Raw genomic sequence first — 18,144 nt, 5'->3', positions numbered from 1 at the left:
GTGTACCTCGAGAAAGGGCAGGCTACGGCCGCTTTCACACTTGGCCGTAAATTGTATGGCTGGGTGCATGGAATTTAAGTACTGTCTTAAGTTTACAATTTCAGATATCGTCATTACGCAAAAACAATCGTCCATGTAATGAAAAAAGAGCTTGGGCCATGGCAAAAAAGAGCTGAGTGTTTTCATTCTATATGCTCCATGGTCAGGTTGACCGTTGTGACAAATATGGAGGCTTCCATTGTGGTTCCACTGTTCTCCCTGAAAACAGTTCACTTGTAGAAGAAGTGCGTACTGGACTGGCAGAATTCCAATAGATGGCAGAGCTCGTCAGCAGCTAAAGAAGTTTTTTCACCCAGGCTTGCGTCATTCTCAAGCGCAGCACAGGTAGAGGATACTGAGGGACGACTTTCCTTGCAGGTGCGGTTGAAGTCAGGATTAGTATTGAAGACTGAGATGCCTTACTTGATGCGTATGTAGCACTTGACTAGCTGCATGTTATCCTGGCCAAAGTCTTGGCTGCTTGACTTGAATGTAAAAAAGTTTAAATAGTTTTTCGCAGTTTACCACCCAACCATACAAACTTCTGCCTTGTAATTTTGTGTGTTTTGCTTTCATGATATCTTAAAATTGAAAGGGCTCCTAAACGAGCTCTGATATTTTTTCAGACATTTCAAGTAAATACGCACATCGTGTGAAGAATGCCGTTGTGATCAAGGATTCTACACGAGGCAGCACTATGAGCTGTTGGCGCACCACAAATTTCAAGAAGCAATGCCTTCATCTTTCCGGGCCTTTTGGACTTCTGCATGACCCTATACAAGACGCGCCGTTCAAATATCTGCAACGCGCCGTTCAGATATCCACGCTAGCCACAAATATGCTGTGACTGGTTGAGCAAGAACCTAAGACTTCCGGATAGTCTTCAAGCAGCTGTCTGCACTGCTTTTTGTTGTTCGTCATGTTGCTCCTGCACTGCGTATGGGTCCTTCATGTTAGTAACCCTTTGAAGGCGTACATGCAACGCAGGGTACATACTGGTACGATTCATATAAGCACGGGCTGGAATGGCAGCCGCGGTTCCCCAACAAACAGGCAGTTGACAGAGTCAAAAGAGGGACGAAGTCGTGGTTACCGGAAGTAGACAGTGTTTCAAACAGCGATGAAGTATGCCACGCAAGATCGGTAGGGGCGCTCAGCGAGAGGGCAAAGCGATTTTGGGAGCGCATACCATGAAGGGTAGCGCAGGAGAGAGCAAAAGGAGGGATCATCGCGGTTTCGATAATCAAATGCATATAACTCCGCTATATAATTGCACGGGCTGATTCTCACGGCTGTGTGTTCATTGTACACTCATGCACAATTTCTCCACCACAACTGAATTTCGACCTCTGAGTGGTTTACGAGCCCTTTGCATATTATTATTCGCCCATGTCCTGCAGAACTGTAACTGTACACATGTGTGCATGGTTATAAAAAAGGGGCTTTTTTCAAATAAAGTTATTAGCAAGTTGATTTGTTGACATGGAAGGTTGACATGGAAGGTTGACATTTGCAATCGTCTAGACGCCCATATTTCGGAAGGACTCTCCTTCATTTCAGCGCTTCAAACACGCGGCAGTGTCTCCTTAGGTCAGAAGGTGTGTGTAGGTTTTCTTTCAGGATGAGGAAATTGTATACGTCTCTTGCGATTCCTTTGAGGAGATGACCTACCTTATCTTTGTCAGGCATGGTGGCACTCACTATTCAACAAAGTTTCGAAACAGCCTCAATGTAGGTGGTGCAAGTTTCGCCAGGTAACTAAGCTCTGCGCGAAAGCGTTTGCTCAGCCTGCTTGACCTTAGCAGTCGACTCCCCAAAACACTTCTTCAATTCGTCCGTAAAAATGTCTCATGTTGTTAATGCACTCTCATGGTTGTCAAACCAGAGAGACGCGGTGCCGACGAGAACAAACACCTCGTTCTCAAGCTGCTTAGTAGTGCTCCAGCAGTTGCTACGACTTACTCTTTGGTGGTGTTTGAGCCAGTCTTCCACATCGTCATCTGGCTGCTCTGAGAAGGCGCTTGGTTGACGTTACGGCGTGCTGTAACCAGCTTGTCCTGTAGGAGGAGAACGTTGCTCATCAGCGGCGAGGTTGTTATGGCATTCTCCTAAGTTTTGTATGTCTGGCAGCTGCGATGGCAAGCCTGCCAAGCATCTGCTCCGTTGCGAAATTGGTAGAGCGGGGTCGTCCAAATCGATGCACCAAGCATCTTCCACCAAACTATTGCAAATGAATGGGTTTATTTACTGGTGAGGTGAAATGTCGTGGAAAAAAAGCAGCGTACTTGCGCAAGACAAGCCCAGTCCGGTTCAATCAACCACACACTACAAGCGCCGGCTTCACTACTCTTCTTCTTTTTCTGCCCCCCATATTCACCCGCATCTTCGTTGCAATATTATCCAAGACTATGAAATGGCTGTGCTCGGTAATAAAATGACAATTATTCTCGCAAGATTTACTGATAGCGCTACACTTAACACCTTATGCAGAGTAAGACCACTTAATGCCGCACGAACCGCAGCCAACACAGCTTCACTCACCAATGTCGTGACAGCTTGTGATTGTGTGCTGAATTCTTCTGGAAGTTAGAAAAGTAATATTCTATTTCATTCGCTGTAAAAGTACCAGTAAGAGCCCAGTTCTGCTGTCACGCTATCTGATATGAGTTGAAAGCTCTATAATAATATCGAATTGCTTTTAAAGGACATTGGCTTGTACAAGGAGAGAAACAATGAGTTGTTCATAAAAACGTATAATGCAATCTGGTATTGACAAGCTTTCCCAGTTCATTGTGGGCCTTGATCACAAGGAAACAGAAAACAACAAAAAGCAGATGAATCTTGCCAAAAGTGTGCACCATATCTTGTGCTTACTGTTTATTTGAAATTTTCGTCATGGGTTGCATCATGAAAAAAGATCTGCATAACTTTGCATCATGTTTTCCTAGTCTCTAAGCGATATTAGCCCACCCCGCCACGGTGGTCTAGTGGCTAAGGTACTTGGCTGCTGATTCACAGGTCGCAGTATTGAAGCCCGGCTGCGGAGGCTGCATTTTCAATGGAAGTGGAAATGCTGTAGGCCCATGTGCTCAGATTTGGGTGCATGTTACATAATCCCAGGTGGTCGAAATTACCAAAGCTCTCCAGTACGGTGTGTCTCATAATCATATGGTGGTTTCAGAATATTAAACCCCACATATCAGTCAAGGAGAAATTAACCCAAACTATACTAATCAATTCTTAAAAAAATTAGGGGCCACAGAGTTTGGGGTTCCACTGTGTGCTTTGCCACTTTTGTTGCAGTTTGGTGCACCTGAAGTGGCATTGACAGTTTGTGCATTTCTTGTGCTGTTTGCAGAGTGGAGTCATTGACAAAGCCGGAGAACCCTTGTCGGCAGACCTGTGTGAGCGCCGAGCAAGTGAGCGCCATTTCTTGGAGCAGCTGATGGATGCACGGCACGCCGACAACTATGAACTCTGTGTACCCATCAATGCGCAGCTGCGCTCCTATCAACAGGCAAGACATTTGTTGAACACTTCATTATTAGTGCACAGAGATGGTTTCTTGCACAAAGTGATTCGCTCTATTTGCTCACTTAATGAACCCACCTTTCTTCAGAAAAGCTGACTCTAATTGGGGGGGAGGGCTTGTTACTTAAGAAAAAAAAGAAGTCATGGGAGGTATAACAGCAAAAATGTCACATGATAGCATTAAAAAACTCGCTGTCTAACTGTTGCTGGCTTTCAATTCATTGGCAGGATCACAGAGCCTCTATTCGAGAACTTTGCTCTCTGCAAGGGACACTGTTTCTGTTTTTGGCTGTGAAATGCTGACGGTTTTTTTCTAGTAACGAATGTCCACTGATTGTAGGTGAGGTCTCATCTACCTACTCAGTTTCCATGCTCCAGCGCATGCTCGACCAAATTTAAGACCGGCCGTGTAGCTAGCGTACCAGCCGATTGTGCCCTGCGCAGCAGGTGTCCAACAAAGTTTTCTACGACAAACCTGACAATAAAAATGCACCTGGGATGTTGGGTGTACGCACGTTGCGGGTGCACGTCACACGTTTGTGCCGGGGTCGTGCTTTGTTTTTTTGACACCGCGATGTTCGAATGGCACTATAAGTAAACAGGTTTCCTCTGCGTTCGAGAAGTGACGCAAATGGCATGACATGTAAATTTCGGAGGAACGCCATTCATGCTCCCCCTGCTCGTGACTGTTTAGCATGTAACTGTGTATAGTCAGTTCTTGTTATGGCAAACCTCAGATCAATGGTTTTTTCAGAATAACAACTATATTAACAACTATTTGAATAATTCCCCTCGAGATGTCCGTCAGTTTAATGTAAAAATATTTCACTACTACGAATTTCAGAATACTGAACCCAGTAATGCCACTCCTACGCCAACTGCACTAAGTCAGATTTACTGCGCCATTCTGATAATAATGTTGGTTGCTGATCCCCAGCCAATGTCGTCCTCTTCTTTCTCCCTCGCTTCAATATAGTAATAACTGCAACATCGCAACAATACCACCGAAAATTTCACCAAACTGCACCAAAGTCACATATGGGGGCTTCTATCATTGGCTATTGCCACGCTGGTACGTCAAGATGTTTGCACCTTGTTCTCGGAGCCACCAAAATCACTATCACGTACCTACAATTATTCCGCTGAAAAAACAGGGGTCGCCTGTGCATTCTAAGTAATCCAAGATTCCATGATTGGTGCCGCCGCAACTTCTGTTGTGCAAGTCCGCTTAACGGTGAAACGCTCTGTCCGCATGAGCTCGTGACATCTATTCCAATCTGTATCGTGAAACTGTTCGACAGGCGTCAAATTCATCGACGGGCGTCGTCCATTTCAGAAATGCTGCTGATAGCTCGTTTGGGGAGTTGCATGGCACGTAATTAAAGCAATCTTTACCAACAATTGCACGGGTCCGCATCGTCAGAGTGTGTGCCATGTCTACTTCTGGACATCGCGGGTGATCTCATTTCCCGTGCTTCGCATCCACAGGAGACCACCTGAACTGTGGGAATGTGTTCACACTTTTTCTTTATTATAATTTATTCATGAATCTTTTTTTCAAAAGTGCTTTTTGTAATTCCTTCCACCAGCACGTCTGTGTTTGTAATCGCTGTTGCGGTAAAAACTCCCTTAAGAGAATGCTCGAAAATACTAGGGTCCGAATTAAAAATTTTCATGAGCTTTTTTTTAATGTCATCTCATCAATAAAAGCATGCCTCTTATTCGGAGCAGCCACAATTTGGCTTTAATAGGCGGTTTCCGTAATGAGGCCAATGCTGGCGGCTCTGGTGTAATAAGGAAGCCCACTGTGAAGCCGCTACGCCTTGTTACACATCCGCCTCTTCTCGCTTGGCAGAGTCAATAGCTGGCGATTGAAAAAAAAAAAAAAAGTTAACATCATGGCATTGCATTAATTGCCTTGTTTTGCGGGGCGGGAGGCTGCATTGCTTGAAGGGCATGGTCTCTGGTGCTAGAGAGCCTACATGACCGCCTGTTTTAAGGTGCCAGCCTTTGATTCACTAAATGCCGCCAACGCTGCTGCGCCCCCCAAAACACAATATTGCCAGACGAGGATGCTGTGCTACCGCGCCATATTGTAGCCCGCACTGTGAGTACACATGGCTCCTTTCATCTCGAAGAATACGGCCCGGCGTCGGTGTCAACACGAAACAGTAGATTCATCAAGCATGAATTTAGTCCGTCCGTGGCGTCCAGCATTAACGTCAACACGAAGCGTTAGGTGCATCCAGCTTGAAATGTGTTCGTCAGTGGCATCCAGCGTCAGCGTCAACACGAAACAGTAGATGCATCAAGCGTAAAAGTAACCACCGGTGTCGTTCAACGTCGGCATCACCACGAAGCATTAGATACATCAAAGTCCCAGGTAGCACGAGAAAATCACAGCATATCCACGAGGTGAATGATGACAAGTGGGGCGAAGCTGACGGACGAACGCACAAACAGATGCACGGACGGTCTTGACGCTTGTAAAGTGTTGGTGCTGACACTGGACGACACCACCGACAGTTATGTTTCGAGCTTTGCATGTAATGTGTTGATGCCGATGCTGTGCTCTACCAATGGTTACATTTCACGCTTGATGCACCGAAGGATTAGTGTTGACGCCGAAGCTGGACGACGCTACCAACGGTTACGTTTCAAGCTTGATGCATGTAACGTGTTGACTCCGATGCTGTACACTACCGACAGTTACGTTCGATCGAGCTTGATGCATGTAACGGTAGGCGTTGGTAACGTGTTGATGCCGATGCTGGACGATGCCACCGACGATTACATTTACCACTTGATGCATCTAATACTTTGTGTTGACACTAGATGCTGACGCTGGACGCCACTGACACTTCACGCCTGATGTATCGAAAGCTTTTGCCTTAATAAGGTTTTAGTCATAAAAGAAGGCCTTTGAAAATACACTGCAAGTCCCTAGTAATTTTGCAGATCGCGAGTAGCGGATGAGGGGGGGAATAAAACGGCTGGCGCCAAAATGGCAGCTCACAAAAAATTATGCTAAGTTTGGTGAAAGCTGGCAACAGCATGCCCGATTGCCTACTGAGCTTGGCTGAGTTTTTTTTAAGGCACTTTTTTATATGTCTCCACCCTAAAAAAGTGTTCATGTAGGTTCCCTATACTCCACTTCATACATCAGGTGCAACACTGTGGAGACTAGCGAGATTTTTTGCAATGAATGCATGCTTCATCTCTTGCGCTTGTGCTTGTCTCGCACGAGCGTTTACAACAACAAAAGCCAAGCACGAGGCGCGTGTAGTCACACACCTTGCTGACCGAACTTCTTGCATAGCCTCCACAGTGTTGCACCTTATGTATGAAATGAAGTATAGCTGGTGCGTGTATCTCAAGGCATAATGAGACTGCTCGAAAACTTTGTGTGCTACTAACCTCTGCTTCGCGTTTATATAAATGACAGCACGAAAACCGCTACTGGACCCAAGTAACCGTGGATATTCGGTAACTTACATTTAGGATATTCCGGACATTCTTCAAATATCCACGAATGTACAGTACATCAGATGTACAAAGATAACAAATTAGTACGTTAGCTCGACATCCCTCTAGGACAGCCAACATGAACATTGACAGGCCCTTCTATATATTCATTATATATATATATATATATATTGTAATGAATCTGAATAACGAACGCTCTGCTGGCAATGAAGAAGACGATGATGATCGGTGGCTGTAGTAGTAGCTCGCGCATGCCGCTCGCCATTAGCCAGACCTGCCTGATAAAGCACATTTTGCGAAGCTGCATCTGAACCTTTCTCGGTGTACAACACCTCTATTTTAAGTGGTGGAGGAGCCGGGGTTCCCATCAACCTGGAACTTCGCAATCGGACGCTACCCTCACCGTTCACCATGACTGCTCCTGGCCTTTCTCAAGCTGCCTTACCAACGACAGTCTACTGTACTGGCGTGCCTCGGCAACGCGACCCACCAATTTTTCGGGGCAACGACGAACAAGACGTCGAGGACTGGCTCGTCGAGTACGAAATCGTAAGCGCTTCCAACATGCGGAACGCCTGCGACCAGCTCACAAACCTGCGCTTTTACCTCACTGATGTGGCCAGCCTCTGGATCTATAACCACGAAGGCGAAGTCACCAACTGGTCCACCTTCAAGACCACCATCGCCGCGGTCTTCGGTCGTCCCGCCGTGCGCCGGCATCGCGCGGAACAGCGTCTCCGTAGTCGAGTCCAGCGGAGGGACGAGACCTTTACAAGTTACATTGAAGATGTCTTGTCTCTTTGCAAGCGCGTCTATGAATCTCTAACCGAATGCCACAAACTCAAGCACATCATCAAAGGAGTTGACATCGATACCTTCCAGATGCTCGTCGCTAGGAATCCGCAGACCGTCACCGATGTTCTCCAGCTCTGTCAGGAGTACGACGAGTTGCGTAAGCAGCGTGTCTCGACGCGCAGGGCCACTGAAGATACGGCTGAAGTTTCCGCCCTCGTGCACGACGTCGCTGCTGAGCACACCGTCTTACTGCCCCACATCAAACAATTCATTCGTGAAAAAGTTGCGCGTCAGCTTTCTCTTGTGGCCGAAGCATCTGCGCCAGTGACCCCGTTAGACCCACGTCTACGCCAGGTCATTGAGACACAGGTCACGCAGGCACTGCCTCCATCGCCATCTGTCCCTACGCCGCTGACCTACGCTGTCGTCGTTGCTAGACCTCCAGCCCCACCTGTCTCTGGCGCATACCGGGGCACCGGGTCCTCCTACCCTACGACACTGCCTACATACATGGCGCCCCATCCCGTTTCGCCCCCTGCACCTGCTGTCGTTAACCCATGGCGCACCTTGGATAATCAACCCATCTGTTTCGCATGCGGTGTCGGGGGACATATAGCACGCTAATGTCGCCGTCGCAACTTCCAGCCTCCAGACCATGGTAATTCTGCAAATCACCAGGCTGCCCAGAATCCCCAGCGACCATCTTCTCCTATCACCGACTCATTGTCCCCACGTCACCCTGTCGATTCTCGCCGGTCATTACCACCCCGTCGCCGATCTGTTTCTGCGATGCTTCGACGCACGAACTCCGCTCGAGAGGAAAACTGACAGCCGCAGTTCCGGAGGCAAGAACTGTGTCGTCGTCGAACTTTCTAAGACCTCCTCTTTGTCCGGCCAACGAAATTGATGTGCTAGTAGAAGGTGTTGCTGTACGTGCACTTGTCGACACAGGTGCCGTCGTTTCTGTAATTAGTGAAAAACTATGTCGCGATTTGAGAAAAGTTACAACGCGCTTACGAATCTTGCTCTGCGTACAGCCACCTCCCATTTCATCGCGCCGACAGCTCAGTGCACAGCACGCGTTCTTATTCAAGATGTTTGGTACGCCGTCAACTTTGTTGTTCTCCCACGTTCATCTTACGACGTCATACTAGGATGGGATTTCCTTTCTACCCATCAGGTCCTCGTCGACTGCGCTCGTGCTAAACTCACGTTGACGAATCCGTGCCTTGATATCGACCACCACAGTCCCTCGAAAGTGTTTGCCGCAGCTGACGTCCGCATCGCGCCGTTGTCTGCCGTCCTAGTGCCTGTGTTTTTCCCTGCTGCCACTAACTCGACGCTCCTGTTCCAACCAACTATAGCTAGTGTGCAACACCGAACCATCATCCTCCCGTTTGCCGTCATCAACTTTTCCAATGGTTCGGCATTACTTTATGCGTGCAACGTTTCTTCTTGCCCGTACATTCTGCTACGCGGCGAGTGTCTGGGAAGCCTCGAGAGCTTAAATTGTATTTTCGAAGACCCGATCTATCCAGACAAGCCATTTTTACCGACTTGTGCCATTACACCCGCAACTGACGCTAATGAACCTATGGATGTATTCCGCAAGTCCATTGATTGCAACCTCACGCCTGGGCAGCAGGAACAGCTGATCAAGCTCCTACAGCGTTTTCGAGCCTCGTTTGACCACAATCAGCCTTCCTTAGGTCAAGTGTCATCTGTTGTCCACCGTGTAGATACCGGTCAAGAGACACCATTACGGCAGCGTCCATATCGTGTGTCAACTACCGAACGCCGTGCCATCAATGAACAGGTTGACGACATGCTGACACGTGGCATAATTGAACCGTCAAGCAGTCCCTGGGCCTCTCCAGTTGTGTTGGCGAAGAAGAAGGACGGATCCATCAGGTTTTGCGTGGACTACCGACATCTCAACCGAATCACGCGCAAGGATGTCTATTCACTGCCATGCATTGACGATGCCTTGGACTGCCTATAGGGAGCCGAATTTTTCTCTTCTTTACATCTGCGCTCTGGATACTGGCAGGTACCCATGGCAGAGGCCGATCGCGAGAAAACAGTTTTCATCATGCCCGACGGGCTTTACGAATTCACAGTCATGCCCTTCGGCCTCTGCAACGCGCCAGCTACTTTCGAGCGAATGATGGCCTCTATCCTTCGAGGCCTCAAATGGAACGTTAGCCTTTGTTATTTAGATGACATTGTCGTCTTTTCAACTGATTTCGCAACCCATTTAACCCGCCTCGAGAAAGTCATCGCGTGTATTTCTCCCGTGGGGCTGCAATTGAATCTGAAAAAGTGTCATTTCACCGCTCGAAAGCTTACGATCCTTGGCTACGTGGTTTCAAAAGACGGCATTCTTTCTGACCCTGCCAAACTTACAGCCGTTTCAACATTTCCCAAACCGACCACCATGAAAGAGCTCCGAAGCTTCATAGGCCTGTGCTCTTACTTCCGGCGCTTCGTCCGCAATTTCGCGACGATCATCGCTCCTTTAACCAAGCTCCTCGCCGGCTCTAGAGACCTTTCAGCCTGGTCTGCCACCTGTGACGATTCTTTCAAAGAACTGCGCCGCCTCCTCACGTCGCCGCCTATTCTGCGACACTACGACCCATCGGCACCCACAGAGATCCACACCGACGCTAGTGGTGTCGGGCTAGGCGCTATTCTTGCACAGAAGAAAGACGGCTTCCAAGAGTACGTGGTTGCCTACGCAAGCCAAACTCTTACCAAAGACGAAATCAACTATTCCGTCACTGAAAAGGAATGCCTCACCATTATTTGGGCGATATAGAAATTTCGACCTTACGTGTACGGGCGCCCTTTTCACGTCGTGACGGACCACCACGCCCTCTGCTGGTTGTCGTCACTGAAGGATCCAAGCGGTCGCCTCGCCCGATGGGCATTACGCCTCCAAGAATACAATATTTGCATGGTCTATCACTCCGGCCGGAAACATTCGGACGCAGACGCCCTATCGCGTTCGCCCCTACCCCCTTACCCGGACTGCTGTGAAAGTCTAACCTGTGATGCCACTGCCGTCACCATCGCCGACATGCTATCTGAGCTACGCAAGGACCCTTGGGTTGCTTCGATTCTAGACATCCTGGCTGGGCGGACGGCTTCCCCCCCTTCTTGTACGTTGCGTCGGCAAGTCGAGCACTTCGCCACTCACGACGACGTTCTGTACCGACACAACTACGCACCCGGTGGACGTCAGTGGCTACTCGTGGTTCTACGTCATCTGCGATCCAAAATTTGTTCCACGTTTCATGACGACCCCCAATGTGGCCACGCAGGTTTCCTGAAGACTTATGCTCGCATACGTCTCCGATATGACTGGCGTGGCATGTACCGTATTATACGACAATACGTTTGGGCCTGCTCGACGTGACAGAGACGAAAAAGTCCCCCTTATCACGGTAGCGGTACCTTGTTACCCTTACCATGCCCATCCCGACCTTTCGACCGCGTCGGCATCGATGTCTATGGTCCCCTTCCCAACACTGCTGACGGTAACCGCTGGATCATAGTTGCCGTCGACCATCTCAGGCGGTATGCCGAAACTTCATCTTTTCCCTCGTCTAAAGCAAAAGACGTTGCGACTTTCGTACTTCAGAACATCTTATTACGTCATGGAGCACCTCGGGAGTTACGATCGTGGTCGCGTATTCTTGTCAGACGTCATCACAGCATTGCTGCGTGAGTGCCACGTCGTTCACCGCACTACAAGCGCCTATCATCCCCAGACCAATGGAATGACAGAGCGCTTCAACCGCACCCTTGGTGACATGCTGTCTATGTATATCTCGTCAGACCACTCCAATTGGGACCGAGTGCTTCCGTTTATCACGTTCGCCTATAATACCGCCATTCAAAGCACTACTGGGTTCTCTCCTTTTTTCCTTCTTTACGGATGCGAACCTTCTTGCACTATGAACACCATTCTTTCAGAGTCCACGACTTTGTCTCAAGCCGCTACATACGCTGCAGAATGCCGCCAACTGGCAAGATCATTCACAACCCAAGACCAAGGACGCCAAAAGCACCACCATGACGCATCAAATAACACTACTTCCTACGATCTAGGTTCACTCGTCTGGCTGCATGTCCCTTCTGCTACACCTGGCCTTTCTACCAAGTTGGTCCCCAAGTATCACGGCCCTTATCGTGTGCTACAAAAAACGTCACCAGTGAATTACCTCATTGAGCCACTGGAACCATCTTCTGACCAACGTCGTTGTGGCCAGGAAATCGTCCACGTCTCGAGACTTAAGCCCTGCTACGACCTTCTCGTGTTTACTTGTCCATAGGTCGCCAGGATGGCTCCTTATTTCGCGGGGAGTAATTGTAATGAATCTGAATAACGGACGCTCTGCTGGCAATGAAGAAGACGATGATGATTGGTGGCTGTAGTAGTAGCTCGCGCACGCCGCTCGCCATTAGCCAGACCTGCCTGATAAAGCACATTTTGCCAAGCTGCGTCTGAACCTTTCTCGACGTACAACACCTCTATTTTAATATATATATATATATATATATATATATATATATATATATATATATATATATATATATATATTGGAACCTGAACTTTGCAACGTTTTACGCTAAAACCTTATCTAGTGAAGGAAGTCTAGCTGTACTGTTCGAGGATCTAGAGGGTGTTAAATGGGATATAATAGGGCTTAGTGAGATTAGGAGGACAGATGAGGCCTATACGGTGCTACAGGATGGGCACGTCCTTTGCTATCGGGGCTTGGCAGACAGAAGAGAACTGGGAGTGGGGTTCCTAATTCACATAAACATAGCTGGCAACATAGAGGAATACTATAGCAATAATGAAAGGGTGGTAGGTATCGTAATTAAACTGAATAAAAGATACAAGATGAAGGTAGTACAGGCTTATGCGCCTACATCCAGCCATGATGACGCTTCAGTTGAAAGCTTCTATGAAGACGTGGAATCGCAATGAGTAAAGTAAAAACACAGTATACTATAGTGATAGGCGACTTTAATGCAAAGGTAGGGAAGAAGCAGGCTGGAGACCAGGCTTTCGGAGATTATGGCATCGGTACTAAAAATGCCAGAGGGGAGCTACTAGTAGAATTCGCAGACCGCAATAATTTATGGATTTTGAATACCTTATACCGAATGCAAGGGAACTGTAAGTGGACATGAAAGAGCCCTAATGGCGAAAATAAGGACGAAATAGACTTTATAATGAGTGCACACCCAGGAATCGTGCAGGATGTGGAAGTGGTTGGCCAGGTACGATGCAGTGACCATAAAATGGTACGGTCTCGAATTCGCCTAGACTTGAAGAAGGAACGACAGAAACTGATACGCAAGAAGCCAATCAATGAGCTAGCACTGAGAGGGAAAGTACAGGAATTCAGAGTGTCGCTGCAGAACAGGTACTCGGCTCTTAGTGAGGAAACCAATCTTAGCGTAGATACAATGAATGATAATCTGACGAGTATCATTACGGAGTGTGCAGTGGAAGTCGGAGGCAGGGTAGCTAGACAGGACACTGGCAAGCTTTCCCAGGCAACGAAGAACCTAATTAAGAAGCGTCAAATCATGAAAGTGTCAAGTACAACAGACAAAATAGAACTGGCAGAGCTTTCAAAGTTGATTAATAGACGTAAGGTATGCGATGTAAGAAGGTATAACATGGAGAGAATTGAACACGCTCTGAAAAACGGAGGAAGTGTCAAAGCATTGAAGAGGAAACTTGGGATAGGCAAAAATCGGATGTATGCACTAAGGGACAAAGAAGGCAAAATAACTACCAATATGGATAGGATAGTTAAAATAGCGGAGGAGTTTTACAGAGATCTGTACAGTAGCCGAGACAACCACGACCTTAATACTATAAGAACTAGCAGTAACCCAGATGACACATCACCAGTAATGATATAAGAAGTCAGAAAAGCTTTGGAGTGCATGCAAAGAGGCAAAGCTGCTGGTGAGGATCAGGTAACATCAGACCTGCTGAAACATGGAGGACAGATGGTGTTAGAAAAACTAGCCACCCTGTTTACGAGGTGTCTCCTGACGGGAAGAGTACCAGAGTCTTGGAAGAACGCTAACATCATCTTAATACATAAGAAAGGAGATGACAGGGACTTGGAGAATCACAGGCCGATCAGCTTGCTCTCTGTAGTATACAAGCTATTTACAAAGGTAATTGCTAACAGAGTAAAGAAAACATTAGAATTCAATCAACCAAAGGAACAAGCAGGATTTCGATCAGGCTACTCAACAATTGACCACATTCATACTATCAATCAGGTAATATAGAAATGCTCAGAGTATAACCAACCACTATACATAGCCTTCATAGATTACGAGAAGGCGTTTGATTCAGTAGAGATATCAGCCGTCATGCAGACACTGCGGAATCAGGGCATAGATGAAGTATATATAAACATTCTGGAAGAAATCTACAGGGGATCAACTGCTACCATAGTGCTTCATAAAGAAAGCAACAGAATAACAATCAAGAAGGGTGTTAGGCAGGGGGACACAATCTCCCCAATGCTATTTACCGCGTGCCTACAGGAGGTTTTCAGAAGCCTAGAATGGGAACAGTTAGGAATAAGAGTCAATGGAGAATACCTTAGTAACCTGCGCTTCGCCGATGAAATTGCATTGCTGAGTAACTCAGGGGACGAATCGGAATTGCAACTCATGATTACGGAGTTAGACAAGGATAGCAGAAAGGTGGGTCTTAAAATTGATCTGCAGAAAACGAAAGTAATGTACAACAACCTCGGAAAGGAGCAGCGCTTCGAGATAGGTAATATTTCACTTGAAGTTGTAAAAGACTATGTCTACTTAGGGCAGGTAATAACTGCAGAGCCGAACCACGAGATTGAAGTAACTAGAAGAGTAAGAATGGGGTGGAGCACATTCGGCAAGCACTCTCAAATTATGACAGGTAGATTGCCACTATCCCTCCAGAGGAAGGTATATAACAGCTGTATCTTGCCGGTACTTAGCTACAAAGCAGAAACATGGAGACTTACAAAGAGGGTTCAACTTAAATTAAAGACGACGCAGCGAGCAATGGAAAGAAAAATGGTAGGCGTGACCTTAAGAGACAAGAAGAGAGCAGAGTGGATTAGGGGACAAACGCAAGTTAAGGATATCATAGTTGAAATAAAGAAGAGGAAATGGACCTGGGCCGGGCATGTAGTGTGTAGACAAGATAACCGCTGGTCATTAAGGGTAACTAACTGGATTCCCAGAGAAGGGAAGCGGGTTAGGGGGAGACGGAAGGTTAGGTGGGCAGATGAGATCAAGAAGTTTGCGGGTATAAATTGGCAGCAGCAAGCACAGGACCAGGTTAACTGGCGGAACATGGGAGAGGCCTTTGTCTTGCAGTGGACGTAGTCAGGCTGATGATGATGTTAATATATATATATATATATATATATATATATATATATATATATATATATATATATATATATGTATATGGTAGGAGTAATAATTCAATGGGCCAGTTAGTCTTCGTGAAGGTATGGGATATATATATATATACATATATATATAGAAGAGATGAAACACAACTTAGCGGTTGTCTTAATTTTATTACCAATGGTTTCGACCGGTGGGCCGGTCTTCGTCAGGGTTTGCGGCGAACAAGTGCGACGCTATGCGAACATGCCGCATCGACATGGTGGTGCAAGAAGGAAACGGAAGAGAGCGGAAAATTCGTGGTGTTTTACAGTGGTGACATTTGCTGTGCCGAACAGTTTCTTCTTCGTCTCATTCGCTGGAGCAAACCAAAAAGAACAAAAAAAGAAAAAGGAAAAAAGAAAAGAAAAGGAAACGGGTAGGAGAAGAAAGAAAGAGGGGGATAGGGCGGCTTACCGCGAGGCCTCTTTGAAGGTCACGGAGGGACATTGTGAGTGAGCTTAGATGGCAGGCAATTACCTGTAGCAAAACGAGGGACTCCGGCAGGGAGAGTGCCTGATTCGGCCCTTTCTGTGGTCAGTTAGAAAAAGGGAAGGACAACCACGTGTTTCGTTTTCACTGAAACCATACTGACACATTCCATAAGGAAGGGAAGGGGGGCAGATTTCGGGGAAAGATGGTGAAAGCACAAAAGGCGGTTTGGAAAGTAAAGCCGACATCCATGGCGGAAAGGCACACGTTGTCAATATGACTGCGTGCGTGTCTTCAGCCCTTTTGTAGCATTCCCCGAAGCATCTGTGGTTGAAATCAGCTGGTGCTGGTTAGGCTCTCCCACTTACAGATTATAAGGCAAGCATAAGTTAAACAGAATGGCAAAGAATATGTAAAGAAAGGTGAACAGTGAAAATGAAACAATTAATGACAAACACAATGGTATGGGTTATATTGTGCGAGAGGTACGTGCACAAATCTAGGAACTCAGAGACAGACAAGAAGTAACACAAAAATTAAATAAATATGATAAGATTATTAATCTAATAATAAAGGAATAAAAATCACACAACAAAGGTACATATACGAATAATACATGGAAAAAAATTTTTCGGTTGGTTCATTCCCCCGATAACTATTGGGAAAAATGCAAATTTTTAAAAAAATTTAAAAGTTATTAAAAACATTTAAAAAGCTCAAAAAATAAAAAAAATGAAATCTATGCCAGACTCGGTTTCTGTCCCATCTCACCGCTGCACGACCTAAGGAACGATAGGTTGCCGATGCTTTTGTAGCGGGCGATGACGCCGGTGATCGCGATAATTTTATTTGTGTGCGCATACCAATTCGTATGCCAAGGCGCACGGCGCAGACGCGGCCAACACGCCTCACGTAATCTCCGAAGGGCCGCGGAAGATACGCAGCCGCGCCTCTTTTGGTTGTCGCTTTCGAAGCCTGTTTTTCTTGGAAAATAAACTAGTCTTGTTCCAAACTTCAAGGAGTGTAGGTGCCTTCTTATCGCGCCTCCGTGGGGCAACTACGCTACAAAGTGGTGACCCGGACGTTTGGAAAAACAGCAGCCATGTCACACGAAGAAGGCACATTAAGCTCACCCCCAACCAACTCTTCGGAGTTAAAACTTCCTCATTTCTGGCCCAAAAACCCCAGGGTGTGGTTCAGCCAAATCGAGGCCCGCTTCGAGCTTCGACGCATCACATCGCAGCAGTCGAAATACCTGCACGTCGTTTCAGCACTGCCACCTGACATCGCTGACGCCGTAGACGGTGTGCTCGCCTCCACTCCATCGGAGAAGCCCTACGAAGAACTAAAAAGCACCGTCCTGAAACGTCTTGAGGTGTCCGAACAGAGCAGGCTGCAACAACTTCCGTCTCATGAAGAGCTCGGTGACCAGCGTCTTTCACAACTACTCCACCGAATGCATCAGCTGCTGGGCCAACAAGCGTCAGAGGAGCGTCACAATTCATTGCTTCGCGAGTTGTTTTTACAGCGACTGCCACAGTCAACGCGGATGATACTCTCTGGCTCGGATGCTGTGACTCTCGAACGTCTGGCTCAACTCGCCGACCCCATCACCGACTGCACTGAGCCACCAAAGATGTCTATTACTGCAACGGGAAGGCCCGAACATGCAGACCGGTTAGGTCGCTTAGAGGACAGAGTTGATCGACTGGCTGCAGCAGTTGAAAACCTTGCCCTGTCCAACAAACACCGACGTGCATGGCATCGTTCGCCATCCCGTGCTCGAAGCCCGCAGCACAGCGGACACTCAAGCGAAGCAAAGCAGAACACCTGCTGGTACCACCGTCGTTTCAGAGAGCAAGCAACTTGCTGCACCCATCCATGCTCGTGGACGGGAAACGCACTGGCCAGTCGCTAACGGTGGAAAGCGACACGGGCCATGGTTCAAGCCGCCTCTTCTTTGTTGTCGATCTCATCACCGGCACACGCCTCCTTGTCGATACTGGAGCGGAGCTATCTATCTTACCAGCAGCAGCTCAACATCGTCGGGGCGGCAAGTCCATTTTGAGCTTAATTGCAGTCAATAATACTGCTATTGCAGCATATGGAGTCCAGTCAATGACGATAGACATCAGACTCAGGCGTACATATCGATGGCTCTTCGTTGTGGCCGACGTCAGAATTGCCATCCTGGGAGCGGACTTTCTGAGCCACTTCAATCTTGACGTCAGCGTTCGCAATCGTTGTCTCAAGGATGACGTCACTTCGCTCGCTGTTATCGGACTGAAGTCTGACCTGTCCTCATGCGGCATTTGCACTTTCAACCCAGAGTCAAACTTTCAAAAGATTCTGGCTGAATTCCCTGAAATC

At 47.3% G+C, this 18,144-nt stretch overlaps 1 protein-coding gene across 9 annotated transcripts in view; it reads left to right on the top strand.

Annotated features, from left to right (window-relative positions):
• Positions 1-18,144, top strand: part of Hel89B (histone acetyltransferase 1) — a 913,881-nt gene that overhangs the window by 611,415 nt on the left and 284,322 nt on the right. For all 9 annotated transcript variants that reach the window (XR_012888773.1, XR_012888774.1, XM_037419311.2 and 6 more), the window contains one exon: positions 3,398-3,556. Coding sequence is in view for 7 of the 9 variants with exons in the window: in XM_037419311.2 (XP_037275208.2) it covers positions 3,398-3,556 (159 nt within the window). In the remaining 2 variants the exon portion in view is untranslated. The remainder of the gene's footprint in view (positions 1-3,397; positions 3,557-18,144) is intronic.

Source organism: Rhipicephalus microplus, unplaced genomic scaffold (genome assembly GCF_043290135.1).
Source record: "Rhipicephalus microplus isolate Deutch F79 unplaced genomic scaffold, USDA_Rmic scaffold_16, whole genome shotgun sequence".
NCBI classification, from domain to species: Eukaryota; Metazoa; Arthropoda; class Arachnida; order Ixodida; family Ixodidae; genus Rhipicephalus; species Rhipicephalus microplus.
This window is presented reverse-complemented; position numbering and strand designations above follow the sequence as displayed.